Source organism: Globicephala melas, chromosome 11 (genome assembly GCF_963455315.2).
Source record: "Globicephala melas chromosome 11, mGloMel1.2, whole genome shotgun sequence".
NCBI lineage: Eukaryota > Metazoa > Chordata > Mammalia > Artiodactyla > Delphinidae > Globicephala > Globicephala melas.
Window position 1 is genome coordinate 7,126,143 of NC_083324.2, and position 21,429 is coordinate 7,147,571.

At 52.8% G+C, this 21,429-nt stretch overlaps 2 protein-coding genes across 13 annotated transcripts; both read right to left on the minus strand.

Annotated features, from left to right (window-relative positions):
- Positions 1–256: 256 nt before the first annotated feature.
- CRELD1 (cysteine rich with EGF like domains 1) lies at positions 257–8,402 on the minus strand. 2 transcript variants are annotated; one of them, XM_030840727.3, is made up of 11 exons: positions 8,248–8,402; positions 7,523–7,715; positions 7,204–7,286; positions 4,733–4,843; positions 4,340–4,431; positions 3,500–3,676; positions 3,320–3,415; positions 2,339–2,422; positions 2,044–2,139; positions 1,706–1,840; positions 257–910 (listed from the first exon to the last, which is right to left on the minus strand). In XM_030840727.3, exons 2-11 carry the CDS (start codon positions 7,694–7,696, stop codon positions 696–698), a joined length of 1,263 nt encoding a protein of 420 aa, XP_030696587.1. In that variant the 5' UTR covers positions 7,697–7,715; positions 8,248–8,402; the 3' UTR covers positions 257–695. The 2 variants fall into 2 exon arrangements, with proteins under 2 accessions (XP_030696587.1, XP_030696588.1); XM_030840728.2 differs by lacking the exon at positions 8,248–8,402 and having other exon boundaries at positions 7,523–8,195.
- A 142-nt stretch (positions 8,403–8,544) lies between these two features.
- Positions 8,545–21,339, minus strand: IL17RC (interleukin 17 receptor C). 11 transcript variants are annotated; one of them, XM_060308422.2, is made up of 19 exons: positions 20,975–21,338; positions 20,661–20,682; positions 20,313–20,465; positions 19,967–20,041; positions 19,808–19,875; positions 18,579–18,690; positions 18,204–18,248; positions 16,520–16,659; positions 16,236–16,295; positions 14,001–14,055; positions 13,738–13,919; positions 13,592–13,642; positions 12,592–12,637; positions 12,313–12,434; positions 11,986–12,045; positions 11,402–11,450; positions 9,439–9,534; positions 9,284–9,322; positions 8,545–9,188 (listed from the first exon to the last, which is right to left on the minus strand). In XM_060308422.2, exons 1-19 carry the CDS (start codon positions 21,269–21,271, stop codon positions 8,569–8,571), a joined length of 2,292 nt encoding a protein of 763 aa, XP_060164405.1. In that variant the 5' UTR covers positions 21,272–21,338; the 3' UTR covers positions 8,545–8,568. The 11 variants fall into 11 exon arrangements, with proteins under 11 accessions (XP_060164405.1, XP_030696545.2, XP_060164412.1 ...); XM_030840685.3 differs by having other exon boundaries at positions 19,766–19,875; positions 20,975–21,335; XM_060308429.2 differs by lacking the exon at positions 20,313–20,465 and having other exon boundaries at positions 19,766–19,875.
- Between the last annotated feature and the right edge of the window lie 90 nt (positions 21,340–21,429).

Sequence of the window (21,429 nt, forward strand, 5' to 3'; positions counted from 1 at the left end):
CAGGGTGCTTTGGCAAATGATAGCTGGTACTGAACTGAGAAAGTTCCACTCCTAAGCCTGGTTCCTCCATCCCATCTCCCTTCTCTTAACACTACTTCAGGGCCAACCCTCTCCTTTGTCCTCCTTCTACTGCTCCTCCGTCAGGATACCCTCAGTTTCCCAGGGTTTTAGGAAACTTCCCCAAGGGTGGAGGGGCTCTCAGTAGCTTAGGCCAACCCATGGTGGGTGGGGGCAGGTAGTAAGACAAGCTTCTCCATTTTCCAAGACCTTTCTTTATTTCCTGAGATGAATAAATAAATCAGTGGCTGAGGGGCAAGGGGGTGAGGACAGAACAGGAGCTGACAGCATGCAGCTGGCAGGAGGGGGTTGTGAAGGGACACCCTCCCCCCACATCCTGGGCAGGGGCCAAAGCTCACGAGCAGCCACAACGAGGAGACACTTTTTAAAAAAATTCACAGCACTGTGAAGCCTGACCAGTGCCCCAAGGCCAAGATCTCATGGCACCCACCTATAGGGCTACTTTTTCACCCAAGGGCCTCACCTGCCCAGGCCCAGGTGTCTGCGCTGCTCCATAAGGTGGGTAGAGGGTGCTTACCGCACTCAAAAATAAAGCAAGTGCCTCAAGTGTCCAGGTGGGAGAGTCCCGACCTTGGGGGCAGCCTGGGCAGGAGGAGATGCTGCAGGTGTGGCAGGGATTACCTGCCCTTGATGAAGCCCTCCAGCACACGGTCACTGCGCTCTGACAACCAGTAGCCGGTCATGGCTGCCACAGCCCCAATGAAGATGGCGGTGAAGACCAAGTCACCCTTGGCGGCCAGCGTAGCCAGTGCACAGATGATGACACCGAAGAACATCTGCTGCAGCACCACCAGCTCGTCCTCTGTCATCTCCGAGAAGAAGCCTGCTGACTCTGGGCAAGAGAAGCGCCCGTCACTCATCCCCTGTTCCTGGAGCCTCCCACACACCTGATCATCACTGCCACACGCCTGCCTGGCACGCCAGCACACAGTGTCATTTACTGCTGAGAACAACTCCAAGACGGGCATTTATTATCCCTGTCTTACTAGATGGGAAACTGAGGCGCAGAGAGGTGAAGAGGTTTGCCCAAGGCCACGTGGGAGAGTTGGGTCAGAGCATGTGTACTAGCCCCACTGCAGAGCCAGAGTGCCTGGAAATGACGCCCAGCTCTGCCACCTGCTTGCCATGGGGCCCTGGACAAGTTTTTTCATCTCTCTGCGTCCCTGCTTCCACTATGCAAGATGGGGATGAGAACAATAGCTACAGCACTGGATTTGTTTTAGGGGTGAAATAAGTTAATACATGCAATATGCCTGCAACAGTGTGTGACACACAGGAACTGTGGAAGTGGTCACTATCGTCACCACTGTGATTGTCCTTCGTCTCATCACCCCCACGGCCTACAAGAGCCCTCGGGCGGGGCAAGGGCAGATGAAGAAAGAGGCTCGGGGGGCACAGAATGATATGACACCAAGTCCGATTTCCTTTCTACCCTGGGAGGTGTGAGGTCACCAAAAGCCACCCTGGGGGTCAGAGGTGGGGTTCGGGTCCCAGTGCAGCCTCATGAGGGCTGGGTGGCAGTGCAGGTGGGCCAGGGCCTGCAGCTGCCTGAAGGAGGGGTTTGCCTGCCCTCCCCCTGGGTAAGGACCTCCCCTCCCCAGGTTTCTGGGGCCGAGCTGGGGCTCACCTGGGATCTGCTCCTTCACACAGATGCCCTCGATCTGTTTGTAGCCCTCAGCACAGACACAGTGGTAACTGCCCTCGGTGTTCTCGCATTGCTCGTTCTCTCCTGGACACACCGCCATCTCACACTCGTCCACGTCTTGACGGAGGCCAAGGAGAGGTCAGAGCCCTGACCGCCAGGGTCCCACAGGCAGCACCCCTGACTCTGGTCTCACTCACATCCTGTCACCCGCTCTGTGCTGACGCAGGCAACATTCCACCCTTCCTTCCCACGCCCCGTCCACATTTCGGCCCCTGTCAATTTGTGGTGGATGAGACGCTCCCAGGTGGCAGGACACTCACCGAGACACTTGGAGCCCACCTGCTGGTAGCCAGGGCTACACTTCTTACAGCGGCCAGGCCCTGCCCCCATGCAGCCCAGGCAGGCCTTGGCACAGTCTGGAGAAGGGAGAGGACAGACAAGGGTGCGAGCTGCCCGTATGCCTGGGGGAAGCCCTGCTCCAGAAGAGGCCTAGGGCGGGGGTGGGGGTGGGGGGGGCGGTGCCAGCACCTGGGAACGCGGCGGTTTTGGGGGAAAGGCGTGGAGCAGTTCCTTCTAGCCTCCCCACACCCCTCCCCCGCAGGAGCGGACAGTTACCTCGGCACTCATAGGAGCCCTCCGTGTTCACGCAGAACTGGTGGGCTCCACAGCTGGCTCGCTCTGTGCCACACTCATCAATGTCTGCAAAGAGGCCGGTAGGGTGGGGATTTCAATCCCTATTTCACTAACAGGGAAGCTGAGGCCAGGGTTGTTGGGAATGGACTTGCCCAGGCTTAAACAGTGTGGCTGATACTGCAGGCTGTCCACCAACACAGATGCAGAGGTGCAGCTGGACTCAGGGCTGTCGAGCTAGAGACTGTGTTTTTCAATCTGCCTTGCAGCTAAGTGTGGCCTTGTGATTCAGTTCTGGCCAACGTGTTGTAAACAGAAGTGATGTGCTCCACTTTTCACTTGGCCTTAATACAACAGACTTGGATCCTCCGTGCACTTTCTTCTCTTTTGCACTTCCTGAATACCAGGTCATGATACATAGAGGTGACCGTGATCCAGCCTCAACACCCAAGGGGATGACTGTCCAGTAAGACAGGATGAATCTAGGTCTTTAATGACTATGACAAGCAGAGCTTTTCTGCCAGTCTGGACCACTGGCTTCCAGACTGTGATATGAGATGAAAATAAACCTCGAAATTCATTAAGCCACAGTCTTTGGGGATCTTTCTGTTACAGCAGCTTAGCTTTTACCCTCGTCTCGAACACAGGTTTCCTGACCCCAAGTTCAGTATGCTCATTCTCCGGGTTAACCCTTCCTCAATTTTCGAGACTTGACCCAAGTGACACCTCCTCCAAGAAGGCTTCCCTGATTCCCCACTACCACTGAATTGGAAGAGAGACATTTCTCACTGTACAACGATCAGTCTATACTGTAAGCGCCTGGTTACTTTTCTGCCTTCCCAACCAGGCTGATATCTCTATGAAGATGGGGACTGGACTGGTCTAGCCCAGAGATGTGTGTGTTGATGGGGGACCAAGCCCAAGACCTTGCCCACCCCTCCAGACCTAGGGCAGGGTCCCACTCACCTACACACTTGAGGTGATGCAGGGCCCAGCCCTTCTTGCACTGTAAACAGTTTGATTCCTCAGGTCCTGAGCAGCGGGCACAGGGGCCAAAACAAGCTGGGTAGAATGGGGGAAGTATGAGGGTGGGCAGGCAGGTACCCCACACGTCCCTGCCCAAGGCCACGCCTCTTGACTACCTACCCGAACATACCAGATGGCTGGCATTGCGCTGCGCCTCAAAGTAGCCGAGGCCACACTGGCCACAGGCCTCACCCCCATAGCCGGCTTGGCAGTCACAGTGCCCGCTGCCCCCTCGAGTTCCTTCCCCTTCACACTGCCCGTAGCCACCGCAGGGCCGCTCCGCACCCCCAGGACAGGCTGTGGGCAGACACCAAACCAGGTGGGATCATAAATACAACCTTGTACGTACAGAATATTTTACCCGTATTAGTAAGCATTTTTGGAGAGGAAACAATTTTAACGACATCATAATATTTTGTCATAAAACTGTATGTTTTGTCATAAAACTGTATGAACTGTTCCACCCCATTGTGGAACAGTTAGGTTATTTACAAATCTTTTCTTTTATAAAAACTGAATTGACCATCTTTGTTGCTAGCTCTTTGTATCTGCAGCTTTGAGAGAGATTTTTCTAAAAGGGGCTGGTAGTTAAGTTCAGCTCCTGCCTCAGGACTGCGTGTAGAAAAAGCTGGTGACAACAGGGCCTTCAGCAACACCTGCCCGGCCCTAGGAAGGCCACCTTAGTCCAGACATGGGAAACGCCTGGTGAGGGGGGCATTTCTTAAATACATGACAGAAACCATGGCCGCATCTGACTCAGTCTAACCCCATATCCTTTTTCAGAGCCGTTCCCCATGGATTTGTGCATCTCACCAGCCCTGTGAGGCAGGCGAGAACAGAGGTCCAGAGAAGTGATATGAGAAGCCTGAGCTCACACAGCCAGCCAGGGGCCGAGCCAGGACTGGATCCCTGGCCCCAGCAGTCCCCTTCCATCCCCCAAGAGGAACTTGAAAAACTCACGAAGGCAGGAGGGCCCAAAGGTGCCTGAGGGGCAGCAGAGCTTCAGGGAATCTGAGCAGAGCCACTGGAAGAGGTCTGGGGCTTCCTGCTGCCTGAGGCGGAGGGATGGTGAGGGGGCTGAGACAGTGTCAGAGGTGCTGCCGTCTCCCGCAACCTCCCACAGGATCTGTGATACAGCCCGTCTTGGGTGTAAGACCCATAAGGCTGCCCTTTCCCCGTCTGACAGAGGGGCAGTCTGCAGCTCAGAGTGAGAGCTTGGGCCCCCCAGCAAGTCCTCAGCACACCTGGGTTTGGAGGAAGGAGCTGAATGAGGACACAGCCCCTAGCTCGCCACCCTCTGCTTTACCAGCCGGCCCTGCCTGAGCCCCTCCCAGGAAGGCCCCCGCTACTCACTTGTGAAACCACCAGCTCTCCACCAGCTCCTCACTCAGCTCCAGCAGGCGGTGGCACTCGAAGTCCGACTTGCTGCACACGCCCTCGAGCACCTCTACCAGGCGGGTCTCACTGACCAGACAGGGATGGGTGGTAGGAACACACTCCAGCCCACCCACCACCCTCTTTACAATCTCCCCCCTCCCCACCTCATGCCAGATAATGTCAAAGGCCAGAGGCCACAATGGAAGGGGTATTGATTTGGGGAGACCTGGGTTCCAATCTAGTAGTGTGACCTTGGGCAAGTAACTTAACCTCTCCTGAACGTGTTTTCTCATCTGTAAAATGGGGACAATGGCTCTCCTCTAGGTTGGCTGGAAGGTAGCTCAGTCCCTGCATCTGTACAACAGAATATAATACCCTTGCTGGGTAGATGTGGTTAAAAATATATCATATAACAAGTGCTAGCAAGGATGTGGAGAAACTGGGACCCTCCTACATTGCACGTGGGAATGAAAAACGGTGCAGCCGCTGTAGAAAACAGTTTGGCAGTTCCTCCATAAAATAAACATGGAATCACGACATGACTCAGTAATTCCACTCCTGGATACATACCCAAGAAAATGCAAAACAGGTGTTCAAACTTGTACACAAATGTTCATAGCAATACTATACACAGTGGCCAAATGGTAGAAACAACCCAAATGTCCATCAGCTGATAAACGGACAAACAAATGTGATCTATTCATACAATGGAAGATTACTAAGCCTTAAAAAGGAAAGAAGTACTGATATTTGTTACATGATGGACGAACCTTGAAAACATTATGCTAAGTGAAAGAAGCCGGACATAAAAGGCCATATTGTATGATTCCAACAGAATCAGCAAATCCATAGAGATGGAAAACAGATTAGTGGCTGCTAAAGGCTGGGAGGAGGGAGAATGAAGAGTGACTGCTCAATAGGGATGGAGTTTCTTTTGGGGGGGATGAAATCAGTCTGGAACTAGATAATGGCAATAGTTGCAAAACCTGAATATACTGACTATCTCTAATGGTAAATTTTATGTTATTGCATTCTACCACAATAAAAATTTTTTTAAAAATACATTTACACATAAAATGTATTATATTATATATTTAATGGGTCTGGCACAGTGCCTGGCATATAGGAGGTGATTTAAAACAAAACAAAAAAACAGTAACCATTATAGAGCTAGAAGTGCCCTTAGGGTTATTTTGGTCAATCCCCTCATTCCCAAATGAGGCAACTAAGCCCCACTGAGGGAAAGGAAAATGACCACTGTTATGTAATAACGAAACTTTTATTTCTAGGACGTATCATAGTTTAATCCTTACCACGATCCTATGAAATAGGATTGGCATTAATACTCCCGTTTTACAGATAAGGAAATTGAGGATCAGAGAGGTGACCCTAAGGTACAAAGGGTCAGAAATGACAACCTGGTCTAATTCCAGTTTGACATTGAAAAGCTAGAGGGCCTAGGACTCAGGCCTCTCCTCTCAATAAAATCTCATCTTGTCCCCTGGCTTTATACACTGACTATACGCTGATAACTGTCAAATTCATGTTTCCAGCCCTGCTTCTACCCTGAACTCCTGACTCCTAAATCTAACTCTACTTGACTGTTTAACAGACATCTCAGCCCAACATGTTCAATGAGAACGTCTGATTCCAGACCCGTTTCTCCCATCTCGGAAGACAGTCCCACGATTCACCCAGTTGCTCAGGCCCAAAACCCAGTGAGCACCTTTTATTCTACTTTTTCTCTCACACCCCATAATGATTCCATCATCATGTCCTATCAGTCTATCTGCAAAATATACCCAGAATCTGACCCCTTCTCACCAGGTCCACCACTACCGTCACGCCTAGACTGTGCACTAGCCTCCCAACTGGTCTTCCTGCTCCTCCACCTTGGCCCCCTATAGTCTGTTAGTGTAAGTGACCTTTTATAGGTACAAATAATACCACATCACTTTCCTGCTCCAAACCTTCCAATGACTTCCCGCTACACTCAGAACGAAATCTGAATGCCTTTCTGCGGCCTTCAAGACTCTCTGCCTTCACCTTCCACCACTCTCCCTTCTGCTCACTCCAAATCCAGCCACTTCTCAAATACACCAAGCTCAGCCCCGCTCTGTCCAAAACCCTTCCCCGACTGTCGCACAGTTTGCTTCTGCACCTCAGGTCTCTGTGCGAATGTCATACCTTGAATGCCACGTCTCCCACCATTCGGCTTTACTGTTCTTCACCTGATAAGACATTATTTACTTACTTATTCACTGTTTCCTCTACTAGAATAGAAGCTCCTTGAAGAAAGAATTCTGCTTGTCTTGTTTAGTGCTCTCCTATAGATATTCAGTGACATTTGTTGAATAAGTGCTCCCCAAGTGTCTCCAGGCTTCCACCAGCAGAGCACAGATTGGGATGTTAGATATACAAATCCACACCTTCAGCCTCTTCCTTACCTGTCCTTGTATTTGGACAACTTCTCTTCCTCCCAGGCAGTGTTTCCACCTCCAAAGTTATCCCGGATGGTTCTCTCCAGGCCCTGGAAATGGAGAAAACTAGTCATAGCTAAGTACAGTGTCTGGCACATTCTAGCACTTATATTTCACTGACCAGGAAACTGAGGCACAGAGAGGCACCTACCCAAGGCCATACAACCAGTAAGTAACCAAGCTGGGACACTTGAGTCTATGCAGACTTGTATGCCAGAGCTCCCAGCTCTCAACCCCTGTGCTAATAGTAGCTAGCCCCCTCCTCTTACACTGCTGGTGCACCCACCTTGTTGAAACTGTCGACCAGTCCCCGGCAGGTATGACATGGATGGGGCTCAGTGGGGGAAGAAGACTTGGGAGGCGGAGAAAGCTGGACCCAGACCGGGCCTGGGAGGCCAAGGAAGAGGCTCAGGCCCCAGAGCAGAGCTGGCGCTAGGCCCCTCGGGGCCCGTGGGGCCATCTTTTCCCAGGCTGGGGACCTGTAGACACAGGACATGGGGAGGGTTCGCTGGAGGAGCCAAGTGGGAAAGAAAAGCGTGGGTTCTGAGGTGCCGCGGGTCTGGGAGCCCAGATCTTTGTTATAAGAAAAGAAGGCCTAGACTGGGGTAAGGCAGAGGGAGGAGAGATAGTTGGGGAAAGGAGCCTATTCTGAAATTCCTGGACGGGAACAAGTTATCCTCGTCACCGCAGGGGGAGGTGGCCTGTTTCCTCGGCAAGGGGGTAGGAGTCAGCCCATTGTTTTAGGGTCGGGATATGGTTCTTAGGGGCTGGATCAGCGGAATTAAGGAGAATGGATCAGATTCCTAAATACTGCGGGAGAAGACGTCGGATGGACGGTCTTGGGGGGAGGAGTCCGGAACCCCAGTCTTGGGGAGGGGGGGAGGAGCCCGGATCCGGATACGAAGAGAAGGGGTCAGGTTCGGGGTCTGCAGACTGCAAACGCACGGCCCCCGAGCGGGCAAGGAAGGATCCAGACCCACGAAGGCCGCGGAGGAGGAAGAGACAACCCACCGAGCCCGCGGACGCCACAGGCTCAGCCTCCTCAACGCCGCCAACGCCGCCGCCGCCGCCGCCGCCGCCGCCGGCTGCGTAAGACGTGCGCCCTCCGCCGGCTCTGCAGTCCGGAGGGCGGAGCCCGCGCCACAGCCAATGGTAGCAGGCCATGTGCCATTGCGTCACCCCACGCCAGCCAACCAGAGGCGTCGCCGTCCTGCACCTGTCCGGGTGTTAAAGGGGCGCGGGGATACCAGATACGGGGACAGTTCGGCCCAGCGGCTGGGGCACTGAGACACACGTGGGAGACACGGGTAGAAAAATAGCGTCTGCCTTTATTCAAGTCCTGTCCTCTGCCTCAGGCCCCATCCCGCGTCCCGACCCCGGGGCCCGGAAGCAGCTGTCCAGGGCGGGCTGCAGGGCCCGGGATACCTGCTCCGCTCTCTCCGCAAGCCGCCAGGGGTGGGGGGCTGCGGGCCCCTGCAGGGTCCCCAGGAACTCGGGCATCTGTGAGGGCAGTGAGAAGACCGGCACGCTGCGGAACAGGGCGGGCACGGCGTCCGGGGACAGCAGTCTGTCGAAGTAGGCCCCGACGTAGCGGCCGGGCGCCCGACCCTGCAAGAAGTCTGGCAGCAAGCAGCTGAGCGAGGCGGCGAAGGCGTCATGCGGGCCGTGAGCCCCGGGCGCCGACGTCGCGTCCTGCAGCCATTCGCAGCACAGCGCCACGGCCCCGGGCGAGAAGAGCAGGACCACCACGCCGCCCTCCTGCAGGGTCTGGCGCCGCTGCGCGTGGAACCAGGCCAGGGGCCCCTGCGCACTCAGTTCACGGCGGCTCCACAGGTCCACGGCCACGCGCAGCGGCAGCTGGAACAGCGCCGAAGCCAGGGCGCCCACCAGGCGCTCGAAGCCAGGGTCGTCGGCGGAGTAGAGGAGCAGAGCCGCGCGGCTTCTGGCGGCCGCTGTGGAAAAGAACACAGCAGGAGCGGAGACGTGAGCTGGCCCGAGGCCCGGCCCTCTGGGGGCCGCCCCCCGCCCGGCGCTGGCTCACACTCACCCCCCGCGCGGACGTCCTCCTTCAAGAGCCTCAGCCACCCTGTGAGGGGAGAGGAGCGGAGGCAGCCGGTGAGCCCAGCCGCCGCCTTCTCCTGGCCATCTCCCAGGTCCACTGGAGTCCTGCCCCTGGGGAATGGGGAGCCGGGAAGCGCTCACCTTTCACGTGGTTCTTTTTGAGGAGGAGGAGAAGGAAAAGCACAGCGGCCAAGAGTAAGCAGGCCATCCAGACCAGGGCCCAGCGCCGGTGGATGTCTAGGAGACCCAGGGGAGAAGACAGGCTTGTTAGAGACCCCCACTTCACGAAGGAGAAAAACGAGGCTCAGAGAAATGAAGAGATTTGCCCGACGTCCACAGCTCACAGGGTCAGTGTATGAACATAGATCCATTTACTTGGGTGACCTTGGATAAGTGACTTCCCCTTCTGCCTCAGTTCACCTCTGCAAAATTGGGATAACAATAATATCTACTTCACAGGATTGCTGTGAGGACTATATGTATTAATACACATAAAGCACTGAACAGGGTGCTGGGCATATTAAGTGCTCAAATGTCAGCTAAGATTACTGACTCCTAAGGGACTTCCCTGGTGGTCCAGTGGCTAAGGCACCGTGATCCCAATGCAGGGGGCCTGGCTTGGATCCCTGATCAGGAAACTAGATCCCACATGCCCAACTAAGAGTTCACATTCTGCAACTAAAGATCCCGCATGCCACAGTGAATATCTCACGTGCCACAACTAAGATCCAGCGCAGCCAAACACATAAATAAATAAATGTTTTTTAAAAAAAGATTATTGCCCCCTAAGCCTAGGGTTGCTGGACCCTTGACCTCACTCTCTTGGATGACTGCAAGAGCCTTCTAACTGGTATTTCTGACTCTTTTATGCCTCTAATTCATTACAACATGGCAGCCCCAGAGATCTTTTTTTTTTTTTCAATAAATGTATTTATTTATTTTTGGCTGCGTTGGGCCTTTGTTGCTGCATGCAGGCTTTCTCTAGTTGCGGCGTGCAGGGGACTACTCTTCATTGCGGTGTGCAGGCTTCTCGTTGCGGAGCATGGGCTCTACGTGTGTGCGCTTCAGTTGTTGTGCAGGGTCAGTACTTGTGGCGCACGGGCTTAGTTGCCCCGCGGCATGTGGGATCTTCCCGGACCAGGGCTCGAACCCGTGTCCCCTGCATTGGCTGGCGGATTCTTAACCACTGTGCCACCAGGGAAGTCCCCCCAGAGATCTTTTTACGGGTTCGAGCCCTGGTCCGGGAAGATCCCACATGCCGCGGGGCAACTAAGCCCGTGCGCCACAAGTACTGAGCCTGTGCTCTAGAGTCCACAAGCCATAACTACTGAGCCTGCATGCCACAACTACTGAAGCCCTCGCTCCTCGAGCCTGTGCTCTGCAACAAGAGAAGCCATCACAATGAGAAGCCCGCACACCTCAATGAAGAGTAGCCCCCGCTTGCCACAGCTGAGAAAGCCCACACGCAGCAGCAACAAAGACCCAATGCAGCCAAAAATAAATAAATAAATAATAGATAAATTTATTTTAAAAAATACAAATTTGATTATAGCCTTTTGGGAAGCTCCTGCTACTCTTAACATAAAATCCAAATTGCTTACATCGGCTCCCAAGGCCCTACATGGCCCTTGCATCCTAATCTCATGACAGAGGCCTATCTCTCAAGACCCTCCAGCCACATTGGCTACCTTGGAGTTCCTCAAAAAAGCACCCCAGAGTCTTCACAAAAATGCATCTCTTCCCCCTTCATCTAGCTCAGCCTTCAGAGTTCACCTCCAACCTTTCCCCTGAACTAGGTCAGGTCCCCATTATATGCATTCAGGGCTTTGGACACTTTTATAGTGAATGCTTCAATAGCCCACACTTCCTAAATGATTGTTTAGCTAATGTCTTTCTAGCTTCTATGGCTGGCATGGAGACAGGGAACGTGTCTCTTTGGTGATGCTGGGATCCCTGCAAGCGCCCCTTGTGGTGTTTGAATTAATGAAGCAATGACCCTCTGATTGAAAGGCTAAGGCCATTGTGTATGCTCCCCCCAGGAATGGTCCCTGTCAAGATTCCAGCTCCTGGTACAGAGAAGAAGGGCAGTTCTTGTAATACTCACACTTTTCCATGGGGCAGGCCCACAGTGCTCCCAGGTCATCGTCCCACAGCTGTAAGACACAAACAAAACCAAATCCAGAGCCCCCAGCTTGGTATTCAACACCCATCAAGTGTGGTCCCAAATTTCCAGCCTCAGCTTTGCATGTTTCACACGCACACACAGCAGCGGCAAGCTGCTCTGCCTTTGCTTATGCTGTGCCTATTTCCTGGACTGTACCTTGCTACTGGTGCCAGATTGGGCCCACATGAAAAGACCCTTCCTTGAAGCTCTCCCTGGAACCCAAAACTTAGCACATTGGTTATTAGCTGTCTTAACCCAATGGTTATCTCTTTGCTGGTTTCTTCAGCCATGAGCAACTTGGGGACAGGAACTATGCTTCTTCAACTCTTAGCTTCCCTGGGGCTGGACACAAAATAAGCACACACAGATGGTGGGTGGATGCTAGAGGGGCAATGAGGAGGCCCCTGCCCCTGAAGAGTGACAGTTTTCCTGCTAGGCACAGGAAGAGGTAGAAGAGGTTGAAGACAGGGTTTGAGGCCTGTTGCCTTTGGGCATTGGGGAGGGCCCTCCTGCCACCTACTCACCTGAAGACACTGGCCTGACTGCACATCTTGTAGTAACGGCCCTCCAAGACGAGCTGCCCTCTGCCAAGCCAAGGGATGGGTGCTGTCACCTAGAGGTACCACACCTAGGAGGCCACCAGGCTACAGCTGGGCAGAATAGTAGGGGGGAGGGTCTGGGAGACTTTTCAGAGGCCACTGAGAACAAGGCCCAGGTCTGAGTTACCCCTACATTCCCAGAGACCAGCACAGGGCCTGGCACAGAGGAGGGGAAATTGAATAGTGAAAATTTGAGGCCAGGTTTGAAGTGGAGCTGGAAAGGGACATGAAGGAGGGTCCCCCATCCCTCACCGTGGACGCCCTGCTAAGCAGTGGAGTGCAGCCACTGGGTTCCAAGGCGCAGAGTGATCTGTTGTCCTGGGGGCCTCGTGTCTCCACGAGCAGCATGTCATCCTTGAGGGGCCCCAGGGAGTCTGGAAAGGGTGAAAGCCCACTCTGAGTGAGACCCAACCTGGTTGAGGGCTGCCACTCCCCTGCCCCATGCCTGACTTTCACCCCCAGGAGCTGGCACCTCCAGGGTCCACCCCTATTGCAGTGGCCCTGCCCCAGCCTCCCCCAGGTCCCACTCACCAGCCCACAAGCACTCTTGTAGCTCCTGCTTCTCCCAGGTGCTCACCTGCTCAGAAGGGGCCAGGGTTAGGGGCACGAGGAAAAGCAAAAGCTGAAGCCAGAAAAACCAGAAGAGATGGGACAGACAAGGGGAGGCCTGTCAGGTTGGGGGGTGGGGTCTGGACTCTGGACTTGACCTTAGGCAGAACTGGGTTCAAGGCTGAGTAATTAGGAATCACTCCATCTTTCTCAGCCTCAGCCTTGTGAGGTCATCTGTGCTAAAGGGTCTTACGGCCATAAATTAACTCTTTTCAGTTCTGACAGAACACTTTATACACTCCCTTCTCACCTAACCACCTTCTCAAAGAGGCTTCATCTGACTGCCCCTCTTGAAATTGCAACTCCAACTCTCCTTTATCCTTCCCCACCTTTTCCTATAGTATTTATATACAATTTTAACATACTGTATAATTTACTTATTATGCCTATTGTCTGCCTTTTTCCATTACAACATGAACTCTTTAAGGGTGGGAACATTTATTGGTTTTATTCACTGACATATCTGTTCCAAGAGCCTAAAACAGTGCCTGAAACATAATGGCTCAATAAATCTGGAATTAATATTTTTATAACTACCCTTCGAAGTTGTAAAGCAACCCATTTCTACAGGTAGAGAAATAGGATAATTATAGCAATAATCAAAGCAGTTAACATTTATTGAGAATTTAGTTTGTGCCCGTTGCTAAGATGAAGCATTGTTTAATCTTCATAACCACTCTATGAAGTATTCAATAGTTACTATTATCATCCCCATTAAACAGATGAGGAGACTGATGTTCAGAGAGGTGAAGTGCCCAGGGTCCCGCGCCATGCACTGGTAAATAAGTAGTGGAACCCCTAAAGAGGAAGCTGGTAACCACTTTGCTCCAGGGACCCAAGGATAAAGTGGATTCAGAAGACAGTGACTGGGAGTCCGGGAGGTCCTGACCCCAAGCCTGGCTCTCTGGCGCCCCTTTCTTGCCTGGACACAGATGTTGGGGTGGCCTTTCAGCAATGGGAACTCAAGAGCCTTCTGTGGAAAGAGGGTAATGGGTGGGGTCATTAAATTTGGGCCCCTAGGTTCCCCTTCCTTCCCCAACCCCGGGAACCTCCTGCCGCCTCGCTTACATTCACAGTGACATTCTCTCGGGGCAGCGGTGGGACCAGCGGCTGGCAGGGGCCCCCATCCGGTGCCTGCCAACACAGTGTGGCCTCAGCGGGTAGTGAGCACGGCGCGTCAAGCCGCCAGGCCCGCGGGGGCAGCAGCTGCAGCCGGGCGGCACGCCAAAGGTTCCGGTGTGCACGGGGGTCTGCAGGGAGAGGGTCTGGTTACTGCGTGCCACCAGGTCCCGCCCGCACCGCTCCCGCCCTGGCAGAGCCGGTCCACTCACCCTCCCTAAAGGGGCAGATGCTGGTCCTGACAGAGTCGGGCTCTAGACGCCACACCTAGAAAGGAAACGGGGCTCCACAGGTCAGTTCAACCCAGCCAGCACTCTGCTAAGCCCTGGGGATGCATTCACTCAGCTCATACAGTCAGTGCTCCTTGGCCCTCCGTATTCGCTGTTCTGCATCCTCGGATCAAAAATACTCCGGGGAAAAAAATTCCAGAAAGTTGCAAAAAGCAAAACTTGGATTTGCCTGCAGGAAACTGTTTACATAGCGTTTACATTGTATTAGTTATTATAAGCAATCTAGAAATGATTTCAAGTATACAGGAGTATGTGAGTAGGTTATGTGTAAATACTACGCCATTTTATATTATATAAAGGACTTGAGCATCTGCAGATTTTGGTATCCACAGAGATCCTGGAACTAATCCCTCTGGGATACTGGATATGGAAGGAGGATGTATTTCACCAACATATGCCCAAGTCTTTTTGCCCTTTACAAGGGCCTAGAATTGCACACCTTTATTCTTCCAGCAAGCCCTATGCCAACATCTGGCAACATCTTCACTCGACACATTTTTAATGAGTATTTACTATGTGTCTTAGCACTGTGGTAGGCATAGGGACTTTTAACAATTAAATCCACAATCACTCTGTGAGAACCTACTTAGCACAGGTTCTCAGCACAGCGTTAAGGACACGTCCATTTATTCATTTTTTCTTCCAATAGACATTTTTTTTTTTTTTTTTTGGTTGCGTTGGGTCTTCATTGTTGCGTGCGGGCTTTCTCTAGTTGAGGCGGACAGGGGCAACTTTTCATTGTGGTGCACGGGCTTCTCATTGCGGTGGCTTCTCTTGTTGCCGAGCATGGGCTCTAGGCGCACAGGCTTCAGTAGCTGTGGCTCGCGGGCTCTAGAGCGCAGGCTCAGTAGTTGTGGCACACGGGCTTAGTTGCTCCATGGCATGTGGGATCTTCCCGGACCAGAGATCGAACCTGTGTCCCCTGCATTGGCAGGCGGATTCTTAACCCCTGTGCCACCAGGGAAGTACCCAATAGACTTTTTAAGTGCACCCATTCTTGGCTTAGCCCTAAAGCACTAGGGATAATAAATTAATTTATACAACAAATGTATAAGAGCACCTACTACGTAGCAGGCATTGGGCTTGGCAGTGAGGACATTTATATCACAGCAAACATTTCATGAGTGTCTGTTATATGTCCTATCACTGTGCTAGGCAGTAGAGGTTCACTCATTCACTCATTCATTCACTTAACAAACTTAATTAGCACCTACTACATACCAGTTATTGTGCAAGGCTCTGGAGAAATTACTAAATTAGAATAGATATCATTTCCTTGCCTTCAAGGAAATTACAAATTCACAGTTGTAGTAAGGATAAGACATGTATACAAATTAATAAATCAATCACTCATTTATTGAGGATTTGTGGTATGCAAGAAGAGACAGGTGCCCAAATAAGAAAACAAGTGATAAATGATAAATAGAAAAGAAAAGACAGAAATGCAAGAAGATTTGGAGACAGAAGAGGCCAGGAGGTTGGGCAAAAGCTTTGGGAAAGAGGTGACTGGAAGGATTGAGGTGTATGGAAAAGAAGGATTGGGGTGTATAGAAAAGAAGTGAGGGCATTTCAGGTAGTGGGAATGAGAGACATTAATGTCAGAGGTAAAACAGATGGGACCTGATGACCAATTAAATGTATAATCAGAGGGAGAATATATTATTATAACATATATAAGCTGGAAGTGGCACACTTCCTTATAACAGCCCTGTGAGGCTGGTACTGTTTATTCCCATTTTACTGATAGGAAACAGGCTCAGAGAGGTGAAGTGACTTGTCCAAGGTCACACAGCTAGCAAATGGCAAGTCAGGATTCAAATAAGTCTGAGTTCACAGCGCACGCTCTACTCTCCAGGGGAGCACAAAGAAGGAATTGGAGGAGTAGTGGAAGCCTTCAAGGGGGAGATGACATCTGAAGGGGGCCTTGAAGCACAAGTAGAAGTGCTGGGGATAGAGGATCACGAAGAGCATTCAGGGCATGTACAAGCAGAAAACATAGGACAGCAAAGTGCAAGGGAGGGCCAGTCCCCCTAGGGAGCCACAGTTTCCATCTCAGAGAGGAGTGTGGAGGGTGGTGAGACCAGGAAGGTGAGGGCCAACCGTCTCACCAGTTCCCTAATCCCTGTCCCCGGGCACCCAGCTGGACTCTGCTCCTACCTGAATACAGAGGCAGGGAACCAGGTCTGTGTGGTTTAAGGTAATGGTCTGCGGCCCAGTCTGTGGGAGAAGCAGAAGGAGAGAAGTTGAAGAAGATGAGGAAGAGGAAGGCTGGAAGCCGAAGTTAAGGACACCAGGCAGGCAGCCATTCCCCCAGCAACGTTCCTTGCTTTGGGCGTGGGTGGCTGTGTCCTTTTCAAAGGTGCCCTATGATAATGCACTTGCAACTTCAGCACAAGCATCGGCCTGCAGTGGGAATGGACCTGGGGAGGGAGAGGCCTCACCAGGTTTCTGTGCCACCAGGGTTTTGCAGGGCCCGGGACCTGGTTCCAGTACAGGGAGAGGCCAAAGCGCTGATCCTCAGGGATGTCCACCACCAGGTGCACGTCATTGCCATCTGCAGACACGTTGAGCACGGGCAGGGCTGCGGAGGAGGCAAAGAGAGAGACTTCCTTCACCTCTTCTGTACACCCAAGCCTGGGTCACATCCACCCACTGCCCCTTTGGAGTTTCCTTCAAAGCCCTTAGACTAGGAGGCCCCTGGAGGGCAGAGCCTGTGTCTCCATGTCAGACCAGACTTCAGCCACAGCCCAGGACTGAACCCATGTAGGCCCCAGTATGGGGTCTGGAGAGGGCTCTTCTTCTTGCTTCTCCCTCTGCAGCCAGAAGTACCTGTAACCACTGTAAAATAAATCATTCTCCTCTGCTCAGAACCTTCTGATGGCCCCCACATCACCCCAGAGTAAAAGCCAGAGTCATTACAGTGGCTTGCAAGTCCCTCCCCAGTATGGCTGCTGTGAACACTCTAACCTCATTTCCTAGCACTCTTGTCCTTAATTAACCTGCTGCAGACACACTGTCCTCCTTACTAATACTTAAAAACACTAGACACACTCCTGCCTCAGGCCCTTTGCACTGGCTATTCCCTTCACATGGAACCCTCTTCCCTCAGATACCCCATGGCTCCTCCCTCACCTCCTTCAGGTCTTTTGCTCACTGACCACTCCAACTCCCAACCTCTCTATGCCCCTTCCCTGAAATTTCTCCATAGCACTAATAACCATCTAACTTATTGCATATTTCACATCTCCATGTGTTTATCGTGTCCTCCATCACCCCCACCCTGACCCCGACTCCCAGTAGAACATCAGCTCTGTGAAGGCAGGGATTTTTGTCAGTTGTTTTTTTTTTTTTTTTAATTGGTTTGTCTCCAGTGCCTAGGGCTATTCCTTGAGCAGGGTAATGACTCAATAAATATCTGCTGAATAAGTGAATCAGTGTCTACCAAATGAATAAAGACATGAAATCCATGATGTGTATCTGTATCCTCAAACCTCTGGTGCTGAGTAGTCTTTAATGAATTACCAAAGAGGCATCAAGCTTAAATTTAAGAACCCAAATAGAAAATGAAGTTGAAATCTTTTGAGTTCAAAAGCATCACAGTGTTTCTATCTCGATGTGGCTGGTAGTTATGCAAGTGTATACATATGTAAAAATTAATTGAACTGGACATTAAAATTGGTGCACCTTACACACTTTTCTGTATGTATGTTATACCATGATAAAAAAGAAAATACAAAACAAAAATATGAACAAAACAAAGTCCAAATAGTACATGAGAAAAATCATCAGAACCTTGAGTTTCTTAGCCCTTATTTTATGATTTAATATTATTTTTATTCTAATATATGGGGGCGGGGTGCACCGTAATCTTGACAATGTTTTGGGCCACTAGATGTTCCTGGTACTAATAAATATTTGTTCTAAGCAGTGAGAGATTCACCTTTACATTCTAAATGCCTGGCACTGAGTAAGAGCCACCGCAGTTCTTTTGTGATAAATGAATGAATGAATGAGCTCTGTGAGCCTCTGGGATGTGGCAGCCAGACCTGAAGTTCACTCCAAGGGTCCCTCACACTCCAGACCCACCCTCACCCTCCTCCCAGCCCTGCTGGCCCTAGCTCCTACCCCAGCAGCTCTGAATGCTGTCCCGGACTTCAAGACCCCTGCAGTCTGGGGAGAGATCACAGAAAAGCCTCTAGTGGGGTTGGGGACAAAGAAAGAATGGGGGCAATCCGACCCATGGGGAGCCCTGGGAAGGGCTCCCTGTCCCCTCAATACCACCCATATATATTCCAGTGCCCAAAGCACCTTCCCCAGACACTGGGAAGCAACGTCACCTGGGGAGAGGAGGCATGAGGGACTGACTATGGGCAGCTGGGAGTGAGAGTGCCTGAGAGCGGCCGGGACGAGGAAGGGGGTTAAAGCAGAAGGGCAGTGGCCGGTGGGGAGAGAGACTAAGGGGCCAGCACTCGGGGCCCCTCAGGCTGTGGGGCCACTTACCAGGCAGCTGCTGTGTGAGATTGAGTTCCTTCTGGTACCGGGGCTGAGTGTAGGACCAGATTCGCACCTCAGCCCCCAGGGCAGCCTCGAAGCATTCAAATACTACAGAGCCCTGTGAGGAGAGGGTGGCGGAAGGCTGGTGGTATAGGGCTCAGAATTGAGGCTCCTCTCCATGGTCTGCTCCACTCACCCTCTGCCCTATTCCCAACCAATGACTATTCATACTGTATGGCCCCCAATTCTGCTGCGAACATGTCCTCAAAGGCCTCCAGTTCTAAAGCACACAGCCTCAGGAGGGGTGGCAGCAGGGCCAGGATTAGTGCCCCCACTCTATTAGTCCTTGCCTCATCCCTGCTGTTCCAGGTCACGTGCCAAAGCTAAGGTGATCAGAGACCCCAGACCCCAGCACAAATGTGGGAGGCCCCCCCCACAGAAGTCGTTCTCACTCCCAGTGCCTCAGTGGGCCTCATGATTGCCCTGTGAGGGGGACCAGCAGGTGATCTCCCATTATTTTCCAGGTAAGACGATATAGACTGGGGGCTGGGGACAGGAGGGAAGTCAAAGTTTGAGTGACTTGGCCCAAGTGGAGATACATATCCCAACCATGAGCAGCCCCCTGAGGCTGGGAGAAGCTCCGCGGGGGGACAGACATGGTACATGTGGGGCAGCCACGGACAGTATGGCAGGGAATCCGGAAAAGTGGATTCAGCCCACAGACCTCCCGTCTGCAAGCCTCAGCTTCTCTATCTGGAGCATGAGGGCAATAATAATGTCTAGTTCATGGGGGTAGTTTTGAGGATTACAAAAGAAAGGAAAAATTAAACTTTCTGAGACTCTTCCGTGTTGGGTATTATACCAGGTGTTTTATACATATCAACTCATTTTACTCTCACAACAGCTATGTGAGGTAGGACTATTCTTTTTTTTTTGGCCACACTGGGTGGCCTGTGGGATCTTAGCTCCCCAACCAAGGATCGAACCCGGGCCCTCGGCAGTGAAAGCGCAGAATTCCAACCACTGGACCACCAGGGAACTCCCGAGGTAGGACTGTTCTTTTTCCCACTTTACGGACAGGAAAACTGAGGCATAAAGGACTGAAAGAACTTGCTCACAGCCCTGCTAGAATCAGGACCTAAAGAGATAATGCACGTGAAAACCCTTCATAAATTCATTATTATTTTGCATACCACAGACTGACCAGGCTGCACGAGGGCAGCAGGCACTCGCACCTCCAGTAGGACGCAGCGGGCAGTAGGGTAGGCCTGGAAGGAGAGCACGACGTGGGCCTGGAGAGAGGCTGTGAGCAACAGGGCAAGGGGTCGGTCAGGCTCAGGGGCCCTGGGCAAGGCTCTGGCGAGGGGCAGTTGGGCCAGCCGGCTTCTCCTCACCGTTCCTAGGCTCCTCAATCGCTGGGTCCTCTGCAATTCCAAACGTCTCTTCATCTTCAGGCTCTTCCCAGTACCCTGGAATGACCCGAGAGCAAGGCTCAGATCTAGCCCCAGCTCTGGTTTTGGGTTCCTTCCAGGAAGCTCAGTGCTAGGAAGCAGAGGCCAGGCTTGGGGCCGGGGGTGTGGGCGGGGAGACCAGTGTGACCTGGGGGTTCCGTTGGCCAGTGTCCTCCAGGAGAATACTGAGGATGCCCCGTGCTTCCTGACAGACACCCTCCCTGGTCTTCGTGCCCACTCCAGACACACTCACATGCACCAATGCCCAGTCATGGGATGACAGGCTCACCATGCACAGCCAAGTGGACATCCACACGCACACAGAGGTCACAGTCGGTATCCTTGTAGCACCTTAGCACCAGCTCTGTCTGCAGGCCTGTGGGCACCAGCACGGGGCCTGGGGCAGACACGAGGCTCCCAGGCAGGCAGAGCACATCACCATCTGTGTGTGAAGGGTGGGGTGGGAGCTGAAGCTTCTCAGACCCAGAATCTGGTTGCACCTGACAACCCCAGAGGGCCAAGGAGCTTTGGGCTCTTCCTGGGCTGAGGGTAGGTGGTGAGGGCATGGGACTGAACAGCTCCCCTCCCTTCTGCCCACCTGGGAAGATCTTTCCTCTCTAAAAATAGGGCTACTTACCCCAGAGGTGGCAGGAAAGGCCCTGGGAAGGAGGTAAAGACAAGTTAGAGTTTATGCGTCCAAATGTAACCACCTTTTCCTGAGGCCCCCCCACCCGCCTACCTCTTTCTAGGGCTCCCTTTTCCAAGTCCCTCCCAGAAGAGCTCAGGCCCAGCTCTTGCCCCCTCCCCATTCTTCTCTTACCCCATCAGCACCCGACAGACCAGCCAGGGCAGTTCTGACGGTGATGGCAGCGGCAGGAGCCAGGCTAGGGCCTCAATGGCCGCAGACCGAGCCCTGAGCCTTCCTCAACACTCCTACAGTCCCAGACTCACCGGAGAGCAGCGGGCAGTGTCCTGAGGCCCCGCAACCCTCTCTAGAGAGAGGACCACAGGGTTTCGGCCCAGTGCCAAGGACAGAAAGAACCAGGGCACAGGCATCTTCCAGGTGCCAGGCAGCACCCAGGCCTGAGGCCCTGTCCTGCCCGGCCCCCGAAGGGGGGCTGACACCACACCTCTTCTCCCACTCAGCTGCGTGCCTGCGGGCAGGAGGGGCCGGAAGCCCTCCCCAGTCTCGGGGTCCCGGCGCTGGGCCGCTTGTGCACGCCCTCTCCCAGGAGTCGTGACTCCCATCCAGTCCCTGCCAGAGTGCTTTCGTTTTGGCTCCTGGCAGGCAGCCGGCTGTTCCCGCCCCGCCCGGCCCCTCCCACCAACACCAGGCCTGGGAGCCAGCAGCCTGGACCTGAGTGGTGGCCTCACTCCCTCCCTCTTTTCCTCTCCTCCTCTTCCCC

Excerpts from the sequence above, each read along its gene's own strand:
- IL17RC (XM_030840685.3), bottom strand. The coding sequence starts at position 21,271 with ATGGGAGTCACGACTCCTGGGAGAGGGCGTGCACAAGCGGCCCAGCGC. Across the intron at positions 18,249-18,578 it reads TCTCACACAGCAGCTGCCTG|ACTGCAGGGGTCTTGAAGTC; the intron begins GTAAGTGGCCCC and ends ATCTCTCCCCAG. Across the intron at positions 9,189-9,283 it reads GGAGGACGTCCGCGCGGGGG|CGGCCGCCAGAAGCCGCGCG; the intron begins GTGAGTGTGAGC and ends TCTTTTCCACAG.
- CRELD1 (XM_030840728.2), bottom strand. The coding sequence starts at position 7,732 with ATGTCCTGTGTCTACAGGTCCCCAGCCTGGGAAAAGATGGCCCCACGG. Across the intron at positions 4,844-7,203 it reads TTGTCCAAATACAAGGACAG|TGAGACCCGCCTGGTAGAGG; the intron begins GTAAGGAAGAGG and ends CTGTCTGGTCAG. Across the intron at positions 1,841-2,043 it reads GGTGGGCTCCAAGTGTCTCG|ACGTGGACGAGTGTGAGATG; the intron begins GTGAGTGTCCTG and ends GCCTCCGTCAAG.